Source organism: Ochotona princeps, chromosome 8, assembly GCF_030435755.1.
Source record: "Ochotona princeps isolate mOchPri1 chromosome 8, mOchPri1.hap1, whole genome shotgun sequence".
Taxonomy (NCBI): Eukaryota; Metazoa; Chordata; class Mammalia; order Lagomorpha; family Ochotonidae; genus Ochotona; species Ochotona princeps.
In genome coordinates, this window is record NC_080839.1 from 69,226,885 (window position 1) to 69,253,892 (window position 27,008).

At 40.8% G+C, this 27,008-nt stretch overlaps 1 protein-coding gene across 15 annotated transcripts in view; it reads left to right on the plus strand.

Moving 5' to 3' along the window:
* The window catches only part of PUM2 (pumilio RNA binding family member 2), a 75,235-nt gene that overhangs the window by 473 nt on the left and 47,754 nt on the right, over positions 1 to 27,008 (plus strand). For 7 of the 15 annotated variants that reach the window (XM_058668225.1, XM_058668227.1, XM_058668229.1 and 4 more), the window contains exons 2-5: positions 12,677 to 12,745; positions 15,745 to 16,396; positions 21,671 to 21,779; positions 26,518 to 26,705. In XM_058668225.1, the coding sequence (XP_058524208.1) occupies positions 15,806 to 16,396; positions 21,671 to 21,779; positions 26,518 to 26,705 (888 nt within the window). In that variant the 5' untranslated portion in view covers positions 12,677 to 12,745; positions 15,745 to 15,805. Of the gene's footprint in view, positions 1 to 2,505; positions 2,618 to 12,676; positions 12,746 to 15,744; positions 16,397 to 21,670; positions 21,780 to 26,517; positions 26,706 to 27,008 lie in introns of those variants that run through there. The other 8 variants (XM_058668237.1, XM_058668240.1, XM_058668233.1 and 5 more) reach the window with 2 other exon arrangements.

The window sequence follows — 27,008 nt, forward strand, 5'->3', positions numbered from 1 at the left end:
CGCGAGGGACCCCCGGGCCGTCCCGTGCTCGGGGGCTGCGATTGGCCCCGGTGCTGCGGGCGGGTGGGCAGCGTGGGGGTCCGGGCTGGCCACGAGAGGCGTGGAGCGCACGCAGGTGGGCATCCCGAGCGGCGCTGGCGGAGGTACGCTCGGCACGGATTTCGGGAACTCAGACACAGGAGTCCCTGCGCGGATGTGTGTAGCAGTAGTTTCTGTAGCTGACTAAAGGTCGCCTTTGGGAACAGAGGTTGTTTATAGTTTTGTGCCCGGACACGTGTGGAAGGTACGACCGAGCTGGAGCAAACCTGCTGTTCCCAGAGGTTTTCATTGTAACACGTATTTTAAACTTCGGGAATGTCTTGTCGACACAGTAGACACAGTGAAACAAATCCAATTAGGACGTGGTGCTCTGAGATATTTTATGTGGGTAAAGGGGTGGCAGACTCACACTCCATCCCCTCCCCCCGAAAGCTTTCTGAGAAAAAAAAAAAGGCTTTTTAACTTTGAGGAGAGGGCTAAGCCGTGCACAGCTATGGCGTGTCCAGAGAACAGTGTTAATGAAGGGAGTTGTCTGAGGATTTTTCAGAGCTTGTTTACTGCCTCGATTACCGTGTTTAGTGAGTGGGTGACTGAGTTCACCGTGTGACCTGGAGTTTGGCGGGATGGTTTAAGGAACTGTTACTGGGAAGCCTGTCCTCAGTTTGTGCATACAGTTCTGTTCTAGTCTTTCACTATGAAATCTTTAAAAGGTTTATTTCATTTATAGACGCACCTGTTGGTATTTCGTTTGTTGCACAAATGTCTTTAAAACTGCAGTTTGGGGTGAGATTGGATTGTTTGCACTAGTGTGTTAGTCTTTGTTGGCAGTTGTAATACACAAAAAGTTACAGTATTTTTTGAAAATTGTCTTTATTTCAGAAACCTTAGGCCAAGCTTTTTTTTTTTGCAATTTATGTTTTCAGAGTTCTCTTAAATGTTTGATAATTTTGATAATTTAGTGAGATTTAAACTAGCTTTAAAAAGCTTATTTTTTTTTTTTTACTGACATTTAAGTTGATCTTAACAAGGCTGTCACTTTTAGTAGGCCAAATTTTCAGGTGTAGTTGCAACTGTGTAAAATGCCAAATCTTAACACACATGTTCGTATTTAGAGGTTTTATTTCTCTTAACCTTTCTGTGCTTGTTTATACACATTATTTGGTGTTGAAAATAATTGGCCTTTTTGACTAGACGTGTAGCCCCATTGGGAAGTGTTTGAGGTCCAAACCTGGAGGCAGATGGGACACACCTTGACACGCTGCCTCCTGCCTGTCTCCTCGCGGACAGGCCTTGCCAGGATCTTCTCATTTTAAGTACAGGTTGGTTACTATCTCTGGGACTCCACTTCTGTATACTTTCTAATTTAAAGACCTCATTGGGCTTCTTTTGATAAGCAGATTTCTTTTTTTATATTCTTAAGATTTGTGAATATTCAAATGAAATATTAAAAATTTTGAGTGTCAGCTTTATTTGGCTTGTTAAGTAAGATTTTCCGATTGTGTTTAGAAAGGCATGAAACTAGTTTGACTTGCTTCTGTTGTCCTACCCCTCTTTCATTTGTTAAGTGAGGTCGTGTAAATGGAGTATTAGCTGAGCTCCTTCCTGTCCTGTTGAGCAGTCTGTGCCTGCAGAAGCTTGTCATTTGCTCTGCTTCTTCACGTGGCTGTCGGAGGACAGTGCTGTCTGTGGCACAGTTGGGGTAGACCTGGGGATGGATGAAGCCCTTTGAGTCTCCGGTTTATCGGGAGTAAAGGTTGGGCAGGCTTGCCATCAGCCGGCCCCCTACTGTCTATCAGTCCTGAATCCTGGAGTGGTTTGAAAATTTTTCCCCAGATTGTTCATTTGGAAGCTAGTATTATGTTTGCTTTTTTTTTTTTTTTTTTTTTTTAAGATTTACTTATTTGGGCCTGGCGTGGTAGCCTAGTGGCTAAGATCTTGCCCTTGCCTGCACCGGGATCATATATGGGTGCCTGTTCATGTCCCGGCTGCTCTACTTCCTGTCCAGCTCCCTGCTAGCAGCCTTGGAAAGCAGAAGAGGAAGGCCCAAAGCCTAGCCACTCTAACCACGTGGGAGAGGCCAGTGTGGGGTGGGGCATGGAGCCAGTGCTTCTGGCTTCTGGCTTTGGATCAGCTCAGCTCTGGTTCTTGTGACTGCTTGGGGAGTGAACCAGTGGATGGAAGGAAGATCTTTCTCTGTAGGTTTAACTTTCCAATAAAAAAGAAAAAAAAAGTTTAAAGGATTTACTTATTTTACTTTAAAAGTCTGAGTTAGGGAGGGAGAGAATCTCGCTTGCACTGAATCGCTCCCCAGATGGCCCCAGCTGCCGAAGTTGGGCAAGTCTGAAGCTGGGAACCCAGCGCTTCTTCCAGTTCTCCAACTTGAGCCATCTTTCCCTGTTTTCTCAGGCCATAAGCAGGGGGCTGGATGGGAAGTGGAGCAGCCGGGACATGAACTAGTGCCCATAAGGGATGCCAGCACTACAAGCCCTGTTGCTCCACCACGCTGGCTGCTAGAAGCTGGTATTTTAGTAGTAATTTTCGTTTTTGGCCATATAGACAGAAGACAGTTTGTTTAAAGGTACTGCTTTTGTATTCAAACAGTGTGAGATATATTTCCAATATTTTCTTCTTTTTTTTAAGATTTGTTTTATTTTTGTTGGAAAGGCAGATTTGCAAAGAGAAAGACTAAGATCTTCCATCCCCAAATGGCCAGCTGAGCCTAAGCCAGGAGTCAGGAGCCAGGAGCTTCTCTCAGGTCTCCCGCACAGGTGCAGGGTCCCAAGACTTTGGGCTGTCCTCTACTGCTTTCCCAGGACACAGGCAGGGAGCTGGATGGAGAGTGGATCAGCTGGGACATAAACCAGCACCCCATGGAATCCTGGCGCATGCTAGGGAAGGATTAGCCAATTGAGCCTCACACCAGACCCTGTTTTCTGTTTTCCAGTGTTGGACTGTATTGAATTGTATAGGTAAGTGCGTGATAAATGCTTTCTCAGAGTTTCAGGTAGCAGTGTTTTTGAGACAAAGTTACTATTTTCACCTCAGTGACCTTTTTCTTCCTTTGACTCGGAAGACTTAATCTCTATAAATGAAAAGTTAACTTGCTTCCTTTTTTTTTTTTTTTTACTTAAAGATTTATTTATTTATTTATTTATTTATTTATTTATTTATTGGAAAGGCAGATATACAGAGAGGAGGATCTTCTGTCCGATGATTCACTCCCCAAGTGGTCACATGGGCCAGAGCTGAGCCAATTCGAAGCCAGGAGCCTGGAGCTTCTTTCCAGGTTTCCTGTTCAGATGCAGGGTCCCAAGGCTTTGGGCTGTCCACTGCTTTCCCAGGCCACAAGCAGGGAGGTGGATGGGAAGCGGGGCCCCTGAGGTAAGAGCTGGAGCCCATATAGGATCCTGGCACATGCAAGGCGAGGCCTTTCGCCATTAGGCTACCACACTGGGCCAGCTTTGATTTTTTTTTTTTAAGTAAGACGTTTGTTTGATTTTTGCCTGGGTTGTTTTTTTATTCTAAAGTATTTCCAAGAACTACAGAGTTAGACATTCAAGCTTGTTGGTATGTTTCACTTTGTAAATTTAGTTACTGTAACTCTAGCTATTTTAGGTTACATGTTGCAGATGCTCACTTCCTCTCACTGTAGTTCTCTTGTGGGATAAAAGATTTTATAGCCCTGGGAAACATCTCATGGCACACTTTATGTGCCTATGGCTGTTTACTGCCAAGTATAGACAGGTAATTTAAAAAGGTGAAAGGAGAAGGGGTGGAGATGGTAGTTGAAGTCAGAATGTTTGATTGCAAATAGAAAAGGGAAGAACAAGATCTACTTAAAGTATGTATTTGGACCACAGTAGTAACTATTAAAGATCTGTCCCCTAGAAGGGATTTTGAGTGTAATTGGCTATACTATGATAATACAAAATTGTCTAACCAACATTGCTGATGGAATATAACCTGCACTGCCTGCTTGCAGTGCACCTCACTGGTGATGATGGGGATGGGGGAGAGATGGGGGGGTGGTTTGCATTCTTTAATCCTGAGAAAAGTGCCTCTAGGTAACCTGATTGGAGGACAGATCTGGATGGTTTCTGTTGGAGTAGGCCTCTTGTATTGAGAGTAGCAAGTTCTGTATCTCAAAGTGGTGATCCTTAGTTTTATGTGTTGTTTTTGAAAGAGTTATTTGAAGTTACTGGGAGACCATCTTAACAAATGTAATTGGGTTTTATTCAGACATAAAAGAAGGTAAATGAATGTTAGAAACAGGGTGACCCTAAACATTATAGATAGAGAAAATATGGGTTGTATTGTCTGATGTTAATAAATACAAAAGTTATACATGTACTTCCGTACATGCTGAATAACAGTTACTTTAAACTTTTGATGAACAGGTCATTTTTAACTGGTTTATTAAAAGCATGTCCATAATAATTTATCCACTTCTAATGTAATTATATAGAAAAATTTATTTTTTTCTGGAGTAAGTTCTGAATCTTCCAAACCAATTCATCATAAATAGAACTAGGCTTAAATATTTGGGAGAGGGATTGTGGCTCAAGGTTTGTCTGCATGTCACTGTTAATGGTGTAAGTGGGGGCCTGAGTGAAGGCTCAGAACACTAATCCTCCACCTGCAGCACAGGCATTTCATATGAGTGCTGGTTCATGTCCCACCTGCTCCGCTTCAGCTCCGGCTCCCTGCTTATGTCCTAGAAAAGCAACAGAGGATGACCCAAGTCTTTGGAAGCTCCTGGCATTGGATCAGCTCAGCTCTGGCTGTTGATGACATTTGGGAAATGAACCAGGAAAAGAAGGGCCTCTCTCCCTGTAAATCTACCTTTCAAATCAAAATAAATATTTTAAGTAATATGTAATTGTCTACCTTCCATCCAGAGGGGACTCTCACATACCTTCATTTAATTTCTAGATTATGTGAGTCCTTCGCTAGCAAAAATAAGTGTTCTAGGCTTTTGGTAAACACAGAGTATTTGCCAATTATTATCAAAATTTTCGTTGAGAAAATATTCATGGGGTGGTGTTGGAAGAACAGTCAGTACATTTTTTCACCTGAATATCAAGGCAGAATGTGAGGTGGCAGCCTCCTGCGCGGGGTTCCTGGGTGTGAGTCCCAGCTCTGCTGCAGGTCACCGGTTCTTACTAGTGGTTTTTTTTTTTTTTTTACCTTATTCCTCTGCTGCCCTGAGGAGCAGCGGGCAACAGCTCAGGTAGTTGAGTCCTGCCATTCTTGTGGCAGATCCCAGCTGAGTGCCTCCGGGCTCTGCGGGACTGCTTCCCAGCTATTGTAGGTGCAGAAGAGCGAGCCAGCGTTGTGGGAGATTTCTTTCTCAGCATCTCTCAGATGCCACCGTCTTCAAGGCACAGCTGAGTCCTCCGTACCACAACATCAGCCCTTCAAGATGATTTTTTTCTAAGGAAACAAATGTTTGTTAATTATAGTAAGTTGTTAATACACTTGAAGGCAGTTATAGTCCAACTTTCACCTACTGATTTGCTCTTGGGAACTCTGAAGGAGGCATTGCTATCTCTACATTCAAGTAGGGAAATGAGGTCCAAGTTTAAGTGGTGTGAGACAAAATGGTAACTGTATTCTGGGTCTTTTGATTCTGGTTTGTGTTATACTAAGAGGTCAGTGTCTTTAATTATTATTTTAAAAAGATTTACCTTATTTACTTGAAAGGATTATGGATAGAAATAGAAAGACAAAGAGGTCTTCCATCTGCTACTTCATTTTCCCAGTGATTGCAGTGAACAGGACTGGGCCAGATGAACTCCGGAAGCTTCATCCAGGTCCCCGTATTGGTGCAGAGGCCTGAGCGCTTGATTATCCTCTGCTGCCCTATCATATTAGCAGGGAGGTGAGCCAGCAGGTAGAAGATCTCTCTCTCTCTCTCTGTCTCTCCTTTTCTCTGTAAATCTGCTTTTCAGGAAAAATAAATAACAAGTGTGGGCCCTAAGTCACAACTTTTGCCACCTTTATGCAGTTCATTTTAGGTGCTTAAAAAATGTTCAAATTGAGTGTTTTTAAAGGTTTAGCTACCTGTTTTATATGTCTGTCATATTGTTACATAAGTTTTATTAATTTTTTTAATTGAAAAGTCAGATATACAGAGAGGAGGAGAGACGGAAAGGAAAATCTTCGGTCCAATGATTCACTCTCCAAGTGGCCACAACAGCTGGAGCTGAGCCGATCCGAAGGCAGGAGCCAAGAGCTTCTTCCAGGTCTCCCACATGGGTGCAGGGTCTCAAAGCTTTGGGCCGTCCTTAACTGCTTTTCCAGGCCACAAGCAGGGAGGTGGATGGGAAGCGGGGCTGCTGGGATTAGAACCGGCGCCCATATAGGATCCTGGAGCATGCAAGGCGAGGACTTTAGGCATTAGTCTGCCATGCCAGGCCCCATTTTATTGAATTTTATTGTGGGCATTTTCACACTGAAGTAGGAATGTACAGTGAACTCCCAGATACCTGTCACACACATTCAGAATTGTATGATGTCTTATTTATGCGTATATTTTTCCTTTTAAAGACACTTTTAAAAGCAAATTTCAGACTACTTGTTATTTATTTATTTATTTATTTATTTATTTATTTATTTGACAGCGGAGTTAGAATGACCAGTTGGCTTTCCAATCCCCTGGATCAGACCAAAGCCAGGAGTTTCCTCTGGGTGCCCCACTTGGGTGCAGGAACCCCAGTAGTTTAGACTGCTTTCTCAAACACATTAGCAGCAAGCTGGGTCAGAAATAATGCAGCCAGGACTAAAACTGGCACGCTGTCAGTATTATCCTCTACACTGTAGTGCCAACCCCTACTTTTTATTTCTAGCATAAACTTTTTTCTCTCTGTCTCTTGCCCCTTCCCCCCCCAAGATTCATTTGTTTTACTTGAAGGTCAGAGTTACAGAGAAAAGGGAGAGACAGGGAAATCTTCCCTCCTGGGTTACTCCCCAACTGGCCACAGTGGCCAGAGCTGAGCTGATCCAGAGCTGAAGCCAGCAGCTTTTTCTTGGTGTCCATGTGTGCACAGGTGTCCAAGGCCTTGGGCCAACCTCTACTTCCTTCCCAGGCCATAAGCAGGGAGCAAGCAGGATTGGAAGTGGAGTAGGTGGTACTATAGCTGTTATCTGTACCACGGGTGAAAATGAGTTGGTTACACCACAGTGCCAGGCTCATGTTTAAATTCTCTTATTTTGAAGTCTTGGAAAACAATATCATTCTCTTGCTAGTATCACCAGAAACAAGATGTCATATAGGGCCGGCACCGCAGCTCAACAGGCTAATCTTACACCTTGGGGCGCCAGCATTGTACATGTGTCCTGGTTCGTGTCCCAGCTGCCCCACTTGTGATTCAGCTCCCTGCTTGTGGCCTGGAAATGCAGTAGGGGATGGGATCCCTGCACCTGTGTGTGAGATGCGGAAAAGGCTCCTGGTTCCTGCTCTTGGCTTTGATTGACATTAGTGAAACAGATTTTTTTCTTTTATTTTCCACATTTTATCTTTGGATGATTACATTCTTGTCAGGGTACTGAATGTTCTGTGTCTCAGATTTTTGGTAAAACAGTATTTAGATGTAGATCTAGGATAGGACTAAGTTTATACTGTTTTGAGGTTCTTTTAGAGAAAGGGATAGGATGATATTTTTTCTTTTGATCTTTTTAAAAAAGAGTTATGTGTTTTTATTTGAAAGGCAGAGATGCAGAGAATAGGAGAAAGAGAGCTCTGCTCTCTGCTCATGCGCTCCCCAGGTGGCCACAGTGACTGGAGTTGGGCTGGTTAGGAGCCAGGAGCTTCCTCTGGGCCTCCCACATGGGTGTCAGGGTCCAAGAACTTGGACCCTCCTCCATTGTCTTCCCGTGCCGTTAGCCAGGGAGATGGATTGGAGGGGAGCCACCTGGATCTGAAGGTGCCCGCGCGGATGCCAACCCTGCCAGCTGAGGCTTAGTTTGCTCACTGTGCTTGTGGCCACATTTCTTGATTGGTGATGGTACTGTTATATTACATCATGAAACATGTAATATCTTGTTTTATTATAGCATAATTAAAATGACAGTTTTGAAGTACTGTTTTTGAATACTGATTGTTTTTCACAAGTATCTAATCATTAGAAACTTTGTTATACCGAACAGTTTTATAAAGCTGCGTCTTCATTTTCATCTAAATTATTTAGATGTGACTTGAAATCATTCAGTGTAAGAAAGAAGTGTAGATGGGGATCATGTAAGTGAAAAGCAGTGCTTTGCTGCTTTGGGTTTGCCATGATCTCGTTGGATTCTGTGAGCAGTGAGAGGAGGAAATGCGTGGTGGCGTGTAGGTTGGTTAGCTGTTTTGCATGCCTCGTTCACTAGATAAGGTTTTTGTTTTTTAGTAACTATGGAACAATATTTTGTGATGTGAAAATACATAAAGTTCAAATTCTACTGTTCATAAATACTTTTGTTGAGATATCATGCTAATCCACTTTTTATTGTTTATAGCTGCTCTCTTAAGGCAGAGGAATAATTGGTTAGCATGCTTTTTCCCTAATTTCATTTTCTTATGCATCTGATGAACCAACTCCATAGAAGTTTGATCCACTTTAAATTGTTTGTTTATTGTCTTTAGTGTTTAACGCTGAACAGCTTCTATGCACTACCATGGATGGCAAGGTGGCCATTCAGAAATAGTAAGTTCTTCATTCCATACCCTTTCATTTTTTCCCAAACCGTGTGCTCTGCTAGCAAATCCCACTTACACAAAATGGAAGGCTATCGAAAGAATAAACAAAACAAACTCCATTTCTCTTGGACTTGCATGATGCAGAACTCTGTGACCACACATGTTACTGATATTTCCCTACACCGTCCAAACCAAAATTCTACAGAAGGTGGTCCAGCTGATGCCAGCTTTCTGTTCTCTTCAGTTCCATCTACAGAGAGACAGTCCCACAGAGCGAGGCTCAGGTCCTTGGGCCTGCCGCATACGTTACATGCTAGTTGCAAGTAGCAGATGATCACCTGTGCTTCTGATCAAGTATAAATTGAATTTCCGTGACCGCCTCTTTCAGTTTTCTTAATTCACTAGAACGGATCGCAGAATTGAGGGAAATAGGAATATGTTGGCTTATCTGTTTATTGTAAAGGATGTAATGGAGGAGCCACCAAATGGGAAGAGATGCATGGGAAAAAGTATGGGAAAGGGGATGAGGAGTTTCCATGCAGGCTAGCTGTCTGCTCAGTCTTTGGGGCTTGTTGTGGAAGCCGATGGCCTTTGGGAGTCGGCTCAGCCTTCAGCTCCTCTCCTTAGAAGTAGGGGTGGCCAGGACAAAACCTCAGCCTGACAGTCACACTTGGCTCCCCTGGTAACTGGTTCCCATCTTTTTTTTTTTTAATCATTACTAAGATTTAATTTATTTGAAAGGCATAGTCAAATAAAGAGAGGTCTTCATCTATATTCATTTCTCAAAAGGCTTCTCTGGGCCAGGTGGACCAGAAGGCAGGAACTTCTTCCAGGTCTCACAGGTGGATGCAGAGACCCAAACACTTGGGCCTTCATTGCTACTTTGCTGGTTGAGTTGGCTGGGAGCTTAGTTTACTGCAAAACAGCCTCAGGCAGGTCCTTGGGGACCTGTTGTTCACCACCTGAGGAAAGCAGTGTGGTCCTTCCCTGAAGGCCTAGTGAGACGTCTGCAAATGCAAGGCTGTGATCCTGACCCCTGTAGGTCTAGACTAATGTGTGTGTAGCTGTGTAGCTTTTAGCAAACAAGTAAGTTTAAGAGTAAAATTTTAAAAATAGAAAAAAGTGGGCCCAGCGTGGTAGCCTAGTGGCTAAAGTCCTCGCCTTGAACACACCAAGATCCCATATGAGCGCCGGTTCTAGTCCCAGCAGCCCTGCTTCCCTTCCAGCTCCCTGCTTGTGGCCTGGGAAAGCAGTTGAGGACGGCCCAAAGCTTTGGGACCCTGCACCTGCGTGGGAGACCCGGAAGAGGTTTCTGGTTCCCGGCTTCAGATTGGCACAGCACCAGCCGTTGCGCTCACTTGGGGAGTGAATCATTGGATAGGATCTTCCTCTCTGTCTCCTCCTCCTCTCTGTATATATGACTTTGCAATAAAATAAAAATAAATCTTTTTTAAAAATAGAAAAGAGATTATAAATTAAGAATGTAAAGAAATTTTGTACAGATGTACAGTGTGTTTTGAATTGCTACTACAAAACAGGCAAAATGTTACAGAAAATTATAGGTTATAAAGCAAAACAATTATACCTAGCTAAGGTTAATCAATTGAAAAAATGACATGAATGATGCTGCCTTCACACCAGAAGCAGTAGGATTTTATTTATTTATTTATTTATTTATTTTTTTATATATATTTATTATTTAACTTCAGTAATTACATTGTATTATGTGACACAATTACATAGATACTTGGGTTCTCCCCACCCCTCCCCAAACCCTCCCACCATGGTGGATTCCTCCACCTTGCTGCATAACCACAGCTCAAGTTCAGTTGAGATTCCCCCATTGCAAGCGTATACCAAACATAGAGTCCAGCATCTTATTGTCCAGATTTTATTTATTTATTAATATCTATGTAGCAGAGAGAGAAAGAAAGCAGAAAAGTTCTTCCATGTGGTGGTTCACTTCCCAAGAGGCCACAATGGCAGAAGCCAAGCTGATCAGGAGCAAGAAGCAGGGGCCCAAGGCTTTGGGCCATCCTCTGATGCTTTCCTAGGGCTGTGGATTAGCCTGTTGAGCCACCATGCCAGCCCTTGTATATATACATATAAGTTTAGTATAAGATAAGACTCAGTATTGTAGTCATGGCCTAGGTCTTCACATTTACTCGTCATTCATGCACTCAGTGTGGTTTCCGTTCCTGTGAGCTCTAGTTATGAAAGTTGGCTATGCAGGTGTACCTTTAAATAATAAATGTACTGTATCTTCAGCTTTCTGTATTGTAGAGACATATACTTAACTGTGTGTTACTGCCTGCCATAGTCAGTGTATTGTATTGCAGCCTGCAATATTCAAGGTACTGTATTGTAGCAGTAGCTATAACTTAAAACCTAGCTGCAGTTGCCTGTTCTGTCTAGGTGTTTCAGCATTTTCAAGTATAGTCCTGAATAATGGGAGGTAGCCATCATCCATGTCATTGCTGCTGCTTAACCTGCTGTGCCACATGCTGGCCTTTCTCTTTCCTATACAATATGCAATTGTTCTCTGCTTTCAGGATTTTGTCATTTTTCAGTGTTTTTAGTATAATATGTATAGACTTGAGATTTTTCCCCCCCTTATTAATCTTACCTTAGGTCCAGTGAATTTCTTAAAATTTAAGCTTGGTGCTCACTAATTTGGGGCAAGATTTCCAGCCCTTGTTTAAATATTTTTCCCACTGCAGCCACCTCTTCTGGAAGTCTGGCTGCATGTCTTTGGTTGCTGGCTTATAGACACTAACGCCCAGTTTTGCTTCACTGACCCTTTGTTTGCCACAGTCTATTACATACATCTAACAAAAATTTTTTGGGAGGAGATTTTCCAGTTTTGGAATTTTCAGTTGTTTTTGTTTATCAGGTGAATTTTTCGTTTTGTTCACTCATTGGAAGCAGACTTTGCTTATTTTTGAGCACAGTTATGGTATTAGCTCTAAGAGTCTTGTCAATGGAGCAGCCACCATGGTGTAGTAGGCTAAGCTTCCCTCTGTGGTGCTAACATCCTGTATGGGTGCTGGTTCCTTTCCTGGCTGCTCCACGTTGATCTAGATCCCTGCTGATGGCCTGGGAAAGCAGCTGAGGATGGACCCCTGCACCCACCCAGGAGACCCAGAAGAAGCTCCTGGCTCCCGGTTTCGGATCGGATCAGCTCAGCTCTGGCTGTTGTGACTATTTCAGGAGTAAACCAGTGGATGGAAGAGCTCTGGCTCTGTGACTCTGCCTTTCAAATAAAATCAAATCTTTAAAATGATTTTTAAAAATATAAAAAGGTTCTTGTCCTTGCATTCTAATCTTGCTCATTTGGGGCTGATCAATAAATGTTTATTTTAGTTCATGTTGCATCTTCCTGTAAAAAAAAAAGTATTTCAACTTTATGACTGTAACTTTAAAATACTGCAGGTTTTACATATTCCTATAAAATGTTAATTTTATTTTGCTTTGGAGAGACTTGGAGTCTTAATTTGTGACTTCTGTGATGGTCATCAATTGGAATTTGTGTTGAATTCTTTCTGCTTACTTGGGGTACTTAGAGTCAGTCTCAAACATGTATGTTTCAGAGGTCATCTGAAAGCAGAAGTGTAATTTATACACAGCATTCAGTTGTGTCCTTTCACCTCGAAGTTTCTGCTGGCAGTTCAGATGGCCCCAAACACTACCCTTTGGCTCTTCACTTTGGCACTCTGGGTTTTTGAGGAGTTGGGCAGACCCACCTGTTCCCTCAGGTTTGGCGTCAGGCATAGCACCCGTTAAAAAGGTTAACAGCTCACCCTAGGCCAGTTTCTGGTGTTTAGTTTTGTACCATTTCTGTTTACTGTATTTGGATGCCTGTCCTACAGAGAAATCAGTTCTTGCCCATATGAGATCATGCTAAGTAGTAGTGATCTGATGTCAGGATGGTTGATGGAGTTTGTTTTTGTTATTCCACAGGTTTGATTTGTGGATGAAATGAATCATGATTTTCAAGCTCTTGCATTAGAATCTCGGGGAATGGGAGAGGTAAGTATTAACCAAGTGCTAAGCACTTACATCTCACTTGAGTTATCTGAGAGATTGAAGTTTTTGATCTTAAATAATCTTAAAAACAGTGGCTGTCCCTTCCAAACTGTGTTTATCTTATTCTGTGATTATGCAGCTTTGTAGATGTGATTTTCAGTTCTTTTTTTGAAAAAGAAAAAAACAATGTTATCAGTAAGCTGTTTTAAGTGTTATTTGTGTCTTGGTTGATTTATATTAGATATTTGGGTACTTCAAAAAGTTCGTGGAAAACCAAATTAAAAGATAAGCTTATTTTGGTGCAAAAAAATTTTGAAATCCATGCGTAGTTTCATACATTTTCCATGAACTTTTTGAAGACCCTTTGTATGCATGGATTTCAAAATTTTTTTGCACCAAAAATAAACTTAATTCCATTTTCCATAAACTTTTTGAAGTACTGTTGTAATATATTATTTTCTGATGTTCTGTAATTAGCTTTGCTCAGAAGAAAACACTTATTTAACATTTGTTCTGCTTTTCATGGGCGTATGCTGTGTTTGCTTCAGCCACACTTGATTGTTCGCTGGATTGTCCCTCCCCCAAATTTCTCTTGTTCTCAGTTTGTTTAATAAGCTAATAATGCTCTGCAAGACTGAACTGAAAATGCTGATTTATTGTCCCATTGATATCTGCAGTAGACTGAAATGCTTCTCTGATTTCTAGATCTGTATCCATCCTTTTATTGTGACTGGTTACAGTTACTCCCCAAAACTGTGAGCCTCCAATGCCTAGCATAGTAGAGAATCCACGTTCTTATTAAATTTTTCATTCTGTTAATCTATGATTATCTATGGGGCACTCAGTTTAACCTCACCATTAATTATTTTGAGACATCAAAAATTAATTTTCTGTTTACCTATTGGATATTTAGGAAACTTTAAGAATACTCTTGTGGTCAAATCTTTATTTTATCATATTTTGTGCCCTAACATAGTATGGACTTTAATGATGGAAGGTAACAATAAGAAGATCTAAGCGATGGCATTTTAAGGCTTGCTCCTGGAGATTGTGTTCTTTGGTGGCTGAGAGACCTTGCCGAGACTCACTCCGTCCAGTGCTGTGCTTCTCAGATGCAGAGGCCAGTCTGTCCTTCGGGCCACAGAGGGCACTTGCAGCTAGCTAACACTCCCTTTCTTCAGAACAGCGATTTCCAAAGAGGTTGTCATTTTCAGAGGACTGATTTAAGGATGAGTGGTGAGTTAAGGTGCTTAAGCTCAAGTATTGCCAAAATAAACTTGTTAGTCCAGTGAATAAGGTAAAATTTGGGGCCCTAAGAATAGTTTCTTACTAAAAAGAAAGAAAAAAAAGCTAGTGTCTGCTTAGGCATTGTTTTATGGGGAAATGAACAAGTGTGAAAAGGGCTGATGTTCTTTTCCTGCCACTTGTTTTCTGTGTTTAGAAAACAGAGTAGAATTTCTTAAAGGCAGATTTTGAACAGTGTTTCAGCCTTTTAGCTATGACAAACTTGGACTTACTGATTCTTTGAAGAGCAGGTGGAGGCACAACCCTAAAATAATTAGAGTCCCTGTACTTTACTTCCCAACTTTTATTATGTGTTGTTTACAAATAGGCTCTTTTTTCACTCCTTTTCTAAATAATATTTGTTAGATCTAAAGGTCGCTTTGGAGTTATAAGAATGTTGAAACGTCTGAAATGGTAAAGAAAGAGTTTAGTTTTGTGGGTGAGAGAAGGGTATGTATGGTTTTTGGAGAAGAATTGATTTGCGTATTAAGAATGTATCAGTATTCAAGGGAAATGGAATTTTAAGATGTTCGTTTATTTTCGTGCAAAAAATTGTTAAACCCATGCCTGCTTCATTTCACAGACATGTTTCCATGAACTGTTTGAAGACCACATGTATGCATGGATTTAAGAATTTTTTTATGCCAAAAGAAACTTTCCTTTTGGTTCCATTTCCCACAGACATTTTGAAATACTCTTGTATGTTCAGTAGAGTAAGCTTAAATCTGGACTTTATTAGTGAGCATGTCAGATACTCCGTAACGTTCACTAAGGTTTAGATTGCCTACTACTGAAGGTCAGTGCATCTGATTATCATCTGGTTGAAGTATATTTTTAAAGCAAGCTGTCTCTATTAAGATTTTTTTTCTTAACACTTACCAAGTGATACTATTACATCTAGGAGATAGCTAAGAAGCCTCCGATTTCTGTCTCTGGGTTCTCTCCCACAAGCCTTTCTATCTTTCCTCATCTCGCAGGCAACAGGGAACCTTCTGCGATTTCCTTCTTTGCCTGTCTCTCTCTCACCAGTCTCCTCCTCCTTTCCTGACAGGTGAGGGTTTTTTGTTTCATCCCGGAATTCATTCATTGGAATAAATTAAAAGCAGCCTTGATTTCTGGCTCTTCAGTTTTCTGAAATTGTTTGTGGGTTTTTTTGTTTTGTTTTGTTTTTCATTTTTACTTTTTGGTAACGCAGAATCTCAATCTTAGTTTTAAGATAAATTTTTGCTTATTGTATCTTAAGTGTTGTTAATTTCTAATGTACAAAAGCATCATGTTTATATATAGGACTGGTTTCGAATGCTCTAGGGTTTTATATTGCTGACTGTGATGGCTTTAACTGAGCCATCATGAGTAGGCCAGCCTCTTCTGTTTGTTCATCTAGAAATAAAAGCAGGTTTGTGTTCATCTATCCATAAACTTGCCCTGTTTTTTTCCCTAGTAGTACATTTTTGTCAAAAGACTACTGATTTACAGTATGTCATGTGGCTTAAAAGGAGCAAAACTAATGCATGGGAGATGGCTTTTCCTCTGCAGTGTCCCAGTCACACCCCGTAGAGGCATGTGTGTGTCGTCTTCTCCAGGCTGTTGGTGCATATACGCGGGGTCTTCAAAAAGTTCATGGAAAATGTGTATTAGGAAAACACTATGCATGGATTTCAAAAAATTTTTTACACCCAGTTAAACTCGTACTAACTTGTTATAACATGTCTGAACAGGATCTAGTTTGAGACTAAGAAGGATAAGACATCAGTTTGAAAAGACCCCTATCAGAGCAACATGATTTCTACTAAAATTGAAGCAAGAACGAACATCAAGTTTATGGTGAAGCTTGGTTGGAAGAATGGTGAAATTATTGATGCTTTACGAAAAGTTTATGGGGACAGTGCCCCAAAGAAATCAGCAGTTTACAAATGGATAACTCGGTTTAAGAAAGGACGAGACAATGTTGAAGATGAAGCCCGCAGTGGCAGGCCTTCCACATCAATTTGTGAGGAAAAAATTAATCTTGTTCGTGCGCTAATTGAGGAAGACCGAAGATTAACGGCAGAAGCAATAGCTAATACCATTGACATATCAACTGGTTCGGCTTACACAATTTTGACCGAAAAATTAAAGTTGAGCAAACTTTCTGCCCCATGGGTGCCAAAAATGTTGTGCCCAAATCAGCTGCAGGCAGGAGCAGAGCTTTCAAAGAAAGTTTTAAGTAAGTGGAATCAAGATCCTGATGGACTTCTCCGAAGAATTGAAACAGGAAGTCAAACATGGCTTTATCAGCACAATCCTGTATATAAAGGACAATCAAAGCAGTGGCTACCAAGAGACGGAATTGGTCCAGTCAAAGCAAAAGTGGACCGATCAAGAACAAAGGTCGTGGCAACAGCTTTTTGCAATGCTTAATGACATTTTCTTTGTTGACTTTCTGGAGGGCCAAAGAATTATAACATCTGCTTATTAGGAGAGTGTTTGGAAATATTTGCCAAATGTTTAGCAGAAGAATGTCTACCACAACAGTGTTCCTGCTCATTTCTTTTATCAAACAAGGCAGAATTTCCCAGGGAAATCATTAGATATTCATCTAATTTGGCTCTTTCTGACTTTGGTTTTGTAATCTGAAAAAAAAAAATCTTTAAAGGGGCATCCTTTTTTGTTTGTTTGTTTGTTTTTTCCCCTAGTTATTGTAAAAAGATTGCATTGGCATGGTTACATTTTCAGTGTCCTCTGTTCTTTGGGGATTGACTGAATGGATTCCATTTTTTTACAGAAATGTCTTATTCTTATTGGAGCTTATGTTGAAAAAATTGTTTTTTATTTTTATCATTCTATTTTTCATGAATATTTTTAAGTTCCTTCATATAACTGGGTTCCTATTTATTTTTTAAATAACAGAAAAAAAGGACCCTGCATGAAATTCTTTTGGGAGCCTGGAATTTAAATTACAGAATTATGTGTTTTGTTCAGAGAGAATTTTCAGGGTTTCAGTGCTCCCTCCTTCCTTTTTTGTTAAAATGATATTTAAGGAAAACATTATAAAGCTAATTTAATACCTACGATCTTAGGTAGCATGGTAAAGTAGAAATGTATTACTTAGGATAAGTAGTCTTGCCTTGACTCAAATCTCTCACCAGTGGAAAGAGTTTGAGTAAGTCTGATTAATTTGAAATGTAACCTTTTCTGTGGATCACATATATTTTAAATTCTAGCTTTGGATAACCAAGCTGAAAACAATCTGTTTAAAGTTATGTTTAAATAGCTGGTCATGGGTTGGTTCACCTAATCCCTATCTTGTAATTTTATGTAAAACTTTATCCACTGGAGAAAATATTCTGATACCATATTCATGTAGTTTTCATTATTTGAGTGGTGTCATAATATTGGAAATTTTCAAAAATATTAGGCAGACTAGACTGATTGAGAAGCGTGAAGAGAGTGAGCTGCAGCTGTGGTGCTGCCACTTAGCAGCGGGGTTGCTGTCTTTGGACAGCTCAGCTCCCATTCACTCTCCCTGTGCAGAATGACTCTTGGACACCTGCTCTGGATAAATAGTGGGTCTTATTTTCAAACTAGACTCAGGTTCACTGGGGAAAAGAAAGATAGGGAGCTATAAGCAAAATCTTTGTAATAAGTTAACTTGGCGTTAGTGAGGGCACCTAGTATTTGTGTGACTGCTGTTGTTTGCTAAGCAGTTTGCTTGTTTTTTTCTTGCTTCATTATGACTTACAGTAGAACTTTATTATCTTTTCTTTATAAATGAGGAAATTGAAGTTCAGAAGGTTAATTAATGGTCTAAGGCCACATAAGAAAGCTTGAACAATAGTCTAAACGGCTTGTAAATATCTTAATTGTTTATAGTATTAATTATCATTAGAACTGATAACATTTAACATGTGTGCTGTTGATGTTAAGGAATAGTAAAGAAATAGTATGAATTGAAAAATTTTAAACTATTAATATAGAAAAATTTTTTACCATATTAATAAAAACTATTAATAAAAATGGATTCTAGGAAATTACGTTGTTTTGGTTCCTACACAGTTTTTTTTTTTAAAGATTTATTTTTATTGGAGGTAGAGCTGCCGGAATTAGAACCGGCGCCCATATAGAATCGCTGTGCATTCAAGGTGAGGACTTTAGCCTCTAGGCCATGCTGCCGGGCCCCACAGTTTTGATATTAGCATTTTTCTATTGTCTTTCATGAATTTCTGTGGTAGGTGAAGTGACTTTATCCTCCTGATTGGCCTAGGAATGTCCAAATATTCCTTTTGTGATATAATTATTAGCATTCCTGTTTTCAGAAGTGTATTAATATGGATAAGTTATATTTATAGGAACATAATGAGAGCATCAACAGTTTAATTCCCTCAAGATTTTGAGTCTTGTTTCTATGGTTTGGGATTTTACAAAGCGGTTTGTTATTAGGAAAATCTGTATAAAAGGTGTTGTTTGTATAACTCTTCGAATAGAGCTTTGTATTCATTTATTTTATTTTATTCATTTATTTTTTAAGATTTATTTATTCCTATTACAAAGTCAGACATACAGAGAGGAGGAGAGAGAGAGGAAGATATTCTATCTAATGATTCACTCACCAAGTGACCGCAATGGCTGGTGCTGCACCGATCCAAAGCCGGGAGCCAGGAACACTTCTTCCAGGTCTCCCCCATGGGTGCAGGGTCCCAAAGCCTTGGGCCATCCTCGACTGCTTTCCCAGGCCACAAGCAGGGAGCTGGATGGGAAGTGGAGCTTCCAGGATTAGAACCGGCGCTCATATGGGATCTTGGTGTGTTCAAGGCGAGGACTTTAGCTGCTAGGCCGCGTTGTCGGGCCCTGTTTCTTTTATTTTTGAGGCAGTATGTTGGAGTCTAACTAGGAGATGAGGTAGTCCACCTGTAAACATTTCTTAAGGGAAAAATCATTGCCTACCTACTTGATCAGAAAGAGTTAGAAGGCTAGAGGAGCAGATGACAATACATATTGAATTACCTGACTCTGATTTACAGCGTTTGTGAATGAGGGAACTACTATTAAATGGTATTGCATAATACAGTTTATAATTATGTCAGGATTCTTCACCTTGCTTTCAGTAAGTGCTTTCTTATTTCTGTTTCAGTAAGAGTCTCCAGGGGTAAACCTCCACTTTTATTGCTGTTCTGCTCCATGCATCTGCTAGCTTTTTAAAAACTGTTTCTTGGATGTAGTAGCCCATATTTAGCTGCTTTCTTGGCCACAAGCTAATAATTTTTCTAAATGTATTTGTGTCTGTGTCTTAAGTATTTGAAACTGACACACCAGAATTACTAGAATAAAAGTTTTGATTTTAGCTGTTACATTACTTTGCTGTGCATGGTGACCTTACAAGTATTTGTAAAATGAAGAGATACTCAAAATGCCATGCTTGGCATAATAGACATACTTGGTAAGTGCCTGACAAACATTTTCTTTTCCTATAGAACTATGGAAATTGTATTTTATGCATATATTTATTAATTATTTATCTGATTGAAAGGCAGTTAGAGATCTTCCATCTTCTGGCTCACTCCCCAAATAGCCGGAGCCAGGAGCTTCATCTGATTTTGGCTACACGGGTAAAAGGCCAAGTGCTTATGTTGCTCTGCTGCTTTCTCAGACGTGTTAATCAGGGAGCCTAGTTGGAAGTGAGCAGCTGGGACTGGAACCAGCGCCCATATGGAATGCTGACGCTGCAGGCAGCAGCTTTACTTGAGGTTTTGCAGAGCCAACCCTTGTTCTACAGTTTTACTTACTTGCAAGATACTGATTCATCACAAATGGCTACAACTGCCAGGTGTGGGCCAGGCTGCACTCCAGGTCTCCCATGCACTCCCAAACACTATCATCACTGCACCAGGCACTGATAGGAATGTATGTCCAGCCACATCTTAACCACTGCAGTTTACATTTTAGAGCAGTGAATACTTACAGTCTCCTAAAGGGTGTCTATTGTTGTACATAACATGAGTCTATTTCAGCTATTTCTGTGTCAAAGTTAAATATTTCTTTCCTTATTGCTCTTAACTTTGAAGTAAACATTTTGCTTTGTGAAGTAGGAGATAAAGAAATTCGTCTCAAGTTTTAGTATAAATAACTCCCCGGAGTGCTTTGCTGTTACTGTTAACAGAGTTTTTAAAAAATTGAAAGTTGGTGCAAGAGGTAGTTTATTACTTCGATTTTTAAGTTATTTTTATTTGAAAGATTTACAGGAAGGAGAGGGAGCAATCTTCCATCCACTGGTTCACTTCCCAGATGCTCTCAATGGCTGGATATGAGGCCAGGAACTTCTTCCCGGTTTTCCATGTGGGTACAGGGACCCATGGACGTGAGCCATTTTCTGCTTCCTTCCCAGGCCACAAGCAGGGAGCTGAATCAGTAAGTGGAGCAATTGGAACATGAACCAGCCAGCCTATAGGATCCTGGCACTTGTAGGTAGAGGATTAGCCTCTTGAGTCACTGAGCCAGCCCCACTGCATCTCAGCCAAAAAAAATTTTTTTTTAAGATTTATAACTTTTATTGGAAAGTCAGATTTACGGAGAGGAGGAAAGACAGAGTAAGATCTTCTGTCTGATGATTCACTCCTCATGAGGCCCCAACTGCTGGAGCTGAGCAAATCCGAAGCCAGGAGCCTGGAGTCTCTTCTGGGTCTCCCATGCGAGTGCAAGGTCCTAAGACTTTAGGCCATCCTCTGCTGCATTCCCAGGCCATAAGTAGGGAGTCTGATAAAAAGTGGAGAGGCCTGGACACAAACCAGCAACTATATGGGATACTGGTCATTTCAGCCAGTTGTGGAGTGAACCAATGGATAGAAGATTGAACTATTGCGCCGGTCGCTTAAGTTTTATCTTTGTTTATGCTCTGTTATGACTTCCTCATCATCTCTACTACCAGTTTGATCTTCCAGTACCCATGCAAACACCCTCCCCCATACACACACATGATTTATTATCTCTTAGAGCTCAGTTTATGAAGTTATATTTTAGTACAGGTTGTATGCTTGTGAACTCTTTGAAGATAAGATCACTACCTTCACAGAGGCAAAGTCAGTGAATGATATGATCCCAGTCTGTGTGCTGAGTCTGACTAGGATGGAGCAGAGCCTTCAGCTCATCGTCTCAGGGTGTTGTTAGGTCTGTATTTTCCATCATGCATAACTTTCCTGATTGATACATTTAGGAGCTAGTCAGAGTTGTTATATTGACGTCCGTTGAATGACTAAGGTAGGAATGAAGAATTATTTTCTCTCTTGACAGATGTATGGCAGTACTTGGAAGCAAAAGGAAAAACATTTCATCATTCCTATGACATTATGTTACTTTTTTTTTTTGAGCCAGAAATTTAGTAAGTCCTTTGAAGAATTTTAATATCAAGAACAGGAACAAAAGTCCTTGAAAAAGAATGTAGAAAAGTCAGAAGTGGGCTTTGCTTAATGTTTAGACCTGGAATTTCTAGAACCAGTACTCAAAAACCAGCAGAAGGTTTTTTTGTTGTGAATATGACAACTTAGAAAATGGGGTCCCTCTGAAACTTTGTTAGCATTTAAAGATTGATACCTGTTATTGATGTATTTGCTAACCCTACTGTATTTTGCAATTAGAATAAAATTTAAATGTAATTTTTTTCTCTCTAAATAGCTTCTACCTACCAAAAAGTTTTGGGAACCTGATGATTCAACAAAAGATGGACAAAAAGGCATATTTCTTGGGGATGATGAATGGAGAGAGACTGCATGGGGAACTCCTCGTAAGTTACTGGTGTATTGTGAAAATCCTGAGTGTATTTGGATGTGTCCTTGAACCCTGTATATCTCCTGACAATGTTGGGAGGAAATGTGATGTTGGAGGATTTTCGTAAGTCATTATAATGCACTCCTGTAAGGCAGCAGTTAGAAATGTTTATCAGCATCAGTGCTGTGGCTCAACAGGTTAATCCTCTGTGGCAGCTGGCATCCCGTATGGGTGCTGGTTCACACCTCTTCCTGCTCCACTTCTGATCCACTCCCTGTTTGTGCTCTGGGAAAGCACCAGAGGATGGTTCAAGTTCTTGGATCCCTGCACTTCCTGGGAGACCCAGGAAAAGCTTCTGGCTTCAGATCAGTTGGGGAGTGAACTGACAATTGGAAGATTTTCTCTCTCTCTCTCTCTTTCATTCCCCCTCCCTCCCTTTCCTTCTCTCTCTAAATCTGCTTTAAAAATAAAATAAATCTTAAAAGTTTATTCCAAGATTTACATATATACATATGTATTTCTAAAATTAACTCTGGCTAAAAATTCTGAATTTCCATTAAAATAGGTAATGCATGACATTAGCCCTAGGAATTTCAATCCTAAGTTGTGTTAAATGGCTGTAACTAATGAATTTCTACTCTCCAGTTGTAGACACTAGCCATACCCAGAGGGACGTGAACTGCTGTGGCAGCCCCGAGCTCACCTGTCCAAGGGGAGCCGATCTGTGACTGTGTGTGATTCCTGTGCTTTACGAAGAAAAGTTGAGGATAATGAGCATAGTAATAGAAAACACATTTCTAGATGATAATTACCAAGGAAGGTTTTTTTTTTTAAGATTTTGTTTTTTTACTACAAAGTCACGTTTACAGAGAGGAGGAGAGACAGAGAAGATCTTCTGTCCAATGATTCACTCCCCAAGTGAGCTGCAACGGCCGGTGCTGCGCCAATCCAAAGCCGGGAACCAGGAACCTCTTCTGGGTCTCCCACGTGGGTGCAGGGTCCCAAAGCTTTGGGCCGTCCTCGACTGCTTTCCCAGGCCACAAGCAGGGAGCTGGATGGGAAGTGGAGCTGCCGGGATTAGAACCGGCGCCCATATGGGATCCCGGGGTGTTCAAGGCAAGGACTTTAGCTGCTAGGCCACGCTGCCGGGCCCACCAATGAAGTTTTTACTGTTGGCTATTAATTGCTAAGTGTTTCTTTAAAATATTGAAAGCTTTCAGAATTTTATACTTTTAAAATTCATTATTAGCCAAAATAGTTCCCAAAAAGCAAAAATTAAAAAGCATAAGGAAATTCTAGGAAATATGACTGATTTCTGCAGTTAGAACAGATTGGAAACTTTGATAGGTAATTAAACTTAAATTTTTTTAGTGTGCTGGGAATTTTCGTTGAGTTCCACTAGTAAGTAGCGTGCCATATTGGAGAACAGAAATGTAAATAATGTGTAATGTTTACTCTCCAGGAATTTTTTCTATATTACAGTAAACCCATATCAGATTAGACTCATAATTTTAAAATAACTGTCAGTAATTTGAACAATGATTTGTTTTCCCCACAAATGGCACATTGTTTATTAAGGGTACATGTGCTTGCCTAATGATGGATGTGTTTTAAAAATTCAATGGATAATAACTTGATTTAACAGAATCAGTTTTTAGAATGTTTGCAAGCAAAGTGTCTTTGAGCACAGTGTAGTAATTGTTTTCAAGGCTGAAGGAAGTGAGCATGTCAGGTTAACATATTGTTGAAGTCAGCTCCTTGTACAGTTCCTCCCAGTTAGAAGGTGAATATTAGTCTTTTACTGGGAAGCATGAGAAAATTAGAAATGAATGGAGTTAGTTATTTACCTAACATTTAATGAATGCCAGGCATATACAAATATTTGTTGTTCTGTAGGACTTGTCATTCTGTGAAAGGTTCTTTTTCCATTACTGCAGGAGACTTGGTCATATACCATACTCCTCCTCAGCTAAGCATATGTTCTTTAGGTTGATAGTGTTGCATTCCCATGGGACACATGGCCTTTGAACATGCTGGTTTCTGTAACATACTGTTTATTCATTATAACTCTTTACTCTTCATATTCAGCTTAAATACCATTTCCTTTGGGATTCTAAGACTGTGAAGACCCGGTGTTCTCCACACATCTTAACAGTTTTTAAAGTGTCCTGGATTATTTTTGCTGAAGTACTTTTTTTCTTTCTAGATTTATTTGTTGACTTGAAAGGCAGAGCCAGAGAGAGGGAGAGACCTTCCATTTGCTGTTTCTGCTCCCAAATGGCAGCAGTTTTGTTACAAACCAGGCCCAAGCCAGGAACCTGGAATCCCATTCATGTCTTTCACATAAGTGACGACAGTCCAAACACTTGGGCCTTCTACTAACCCTGCTCCCTGACACCGGCTCCCCCTCCAGGGAACTGGATTAGACAGCTCCCATTCTCACTGGGGCACTACACTGGCTTCTGTTAAAGTACTTTTCTGTATTTATTTTATGTTTGTTTATTTGTTTTTAAAGAGCTTTTTTTTTTTTTTTTTTTTTTTAAATTGGAAAGTCAGAGAGGAGGAGAGACAGAAAGATATTCCGTCTGCTGGTTCATTCCCCAAGTGGCCGCAACGGATGGAGCTGAGCCAATAATGAAGCCAGGAACCAGGAGCTTCTTCCAGGTTTCCTATGCAGGTGCAGGGTCCCAAAGCCTTGGGCCGTCCCCAGCTGCCTTCACGGGCCAAAAGCAGGTTGCTAGAAGGGAACTGGCGCCCATGTGGGATCCTGGCATGTGCAAGGCAAGGACTTCAGCCACTAGGCTACTGTGCTGAGCCTTATGTTTGTTTATTTGATAGGCAGCGGAGGGGTAGGGGATCCATCTACCATTGGTTGGTTCACACTCCAAATGCCAGCAATAGCTGGGGTGAACCAGGTTAAAGCTTGGAGCCAGAAATTTCATCCTAGGTCATTTTCCACATGAATAGTAGGAATCTAGGTGTGTGTTCCATCATCTGCTGCTTCCCTGGAAGCACTGGTGGCATGTGGGCGTCCCAAGCAGCCACTTCACCACAACACCTACCCTGAAACACTCAGATCTCATTAGGATTGTCTCTCATCAAGCTCTGCTGTTCGTGAGGGCAGAGACTTGTTGGTTCTTAGATTGCCCCTACATGGTACAATGCCTAGCATTTCTAGGGAGTAAATTGATTTTGAAAGTCTGTGCATGACTGGATGAAATGAAATGAAATGATGGCTGGTCTGTCAGGGAGATAGGCACTGAAATGGAAATGTTTGAAAGAAAGAGTTAGAGGGATAGACAGAAATATTTTCTTTCTTCTGGTCTACATCCCAATGGCTTAGTAGCTGAGGCTGGGCTAGGCGAAGCCAGGAGCCCAGCGTTGCGTCTGGGCCTCATGTGAGTGGCAGGGGCCCATAATACTTGGATCCTCTTCCTTCCACTGCTTTCCAAGATGCATAAGCAAGGAGCTAGATTGGAAGTCGAACAGCCAAAACTGGAACCAGCACTTACGTGATATTTACATCACAGGCAGTGGCCCAGCCCACTACGCCATAGCGCCAGTCCCTAGATTGGATTTTTTTTCTAATATTTATTTTATTTTTATTGGAAAGGCAGATATACAGAGAGGAGGAGAGACAGAGAGGAAGATCTTCCATCTGATGGTTCACTCCCCAAGCAGCAACAACGGCTGGAGCTGAGCCAATCCAAAGCCAGGAATCAGGAGGTCTTCCACGTCTCCCACACGAGCATAAGGTCCCAAGGCTTTGGGCCATCTTCGACTGCTTTCCCAGGCCACAGGCAGGGAGCTGGATGGGAAGCGGGACTGCTGGGATTAGAACCGGCGTCCATATGGGATCCCGGGGCATGCAAGGTGAGGACTTTAACCACTATGCTATCACGCTGGGCCCTAGATTGGATTTTTGAATCATGTTAGGAGATACTTCACTTTTTCCACTGAAAATAGAAAATACTGTGGTATTTCTGTTTTTTCTAAATTCATTCATGTTTAGCCTTATGGCCTTGTTCAGAATTTGTCCTTTGGGCTCAAGAAATGCTGTGAGTCTAGAAGGAGTTTTGGGCCCAGTGTGGTAGCCTAGCAGCTGAAGTCCTCGTCTTGAATGCATCAAGATCCCATATTTGTGCCGGTTCTAATCCCGGCAGCTTCACTTTGCATTCAGCTCCCTACCTGTGGCCTGGGAAAGCCTTGGGACCCTGCACCTGCGTGGGAGACCCAGAAGAAGTTCCTGGCCCCTGACTTCAGATAGGCGTAGCACCGGCCGTTGTGGTCACTTGGGGAGTGAATCATCGGACGGGAGATCTTCCTCTCTGTCTCTCCTCCTCCCAGTATATCTGACTTTGCAATAAAAATAAATATTCAAAGAAAAAGTTCTTTTTTACTCTTATCTCTGAAGTTTATTATAAATCATTAGAAGCAAAATATACAAATAAATGGGAAAAAAAGAACACCAGAAGCGTGTTAACTTTCTAGCGTGATGCTTGCAGACGGCTGAATCTCGGATGAATGTTTACACCTGTTCACCCTTGTAATTTGACTGTTAACAAGGCTTTGTTTCCCGTTTATTTCTGTGTTTTTATGATTTATGTCCCAGCCAGTGTCAACAATTAATAGGTTTTATGAAGATTAGCAATATTCAAAACAAAATTAAATGATTTTTCCTGCATGAGTATTAGTATAGTCACATTGTTTAGTTTAAAAATGTAAGTATGTAATTGTTTCATTTCTTCAAACAGACCATTCAATGTCCCAGCCTATTATGGTGCAGAGAAGATCTGGACAGGGTTTTCATGGAAACAGTGAAGTAAATGCGATACTGTCTCCGCGATCTGAAAGTGGAGGCCTTGGTGTGAGCATGGTAGAATATGTGTTAAGTTCTTCTCCTGCTGATAAATTGGATTCTCGATTTAGGAAGGGAACTTTCGTAAGTATTTTTTTTTTTATATATATATTAAATATTTGTTGGTTATTTCATTACATTTTATTTTTAAGTTGATTAAGTCCTCCCATGTTTTCCTACAGCTAAAAGAAATTTTGCAGTTATTATATACTCTTGTTTTCTTCACTTGGCCAATTGAAATACATGAAATCATAGAGCCATTGGAAATATGTTACAAAAAAAACCAGACCATACTAAGTTTACAGTGTAAATTGCAAAATTAATATTGGTTATTCCTGCTAGTCCTTGGTCTGCAAGTAACTAAACAAAATTGTTGATATATTACAT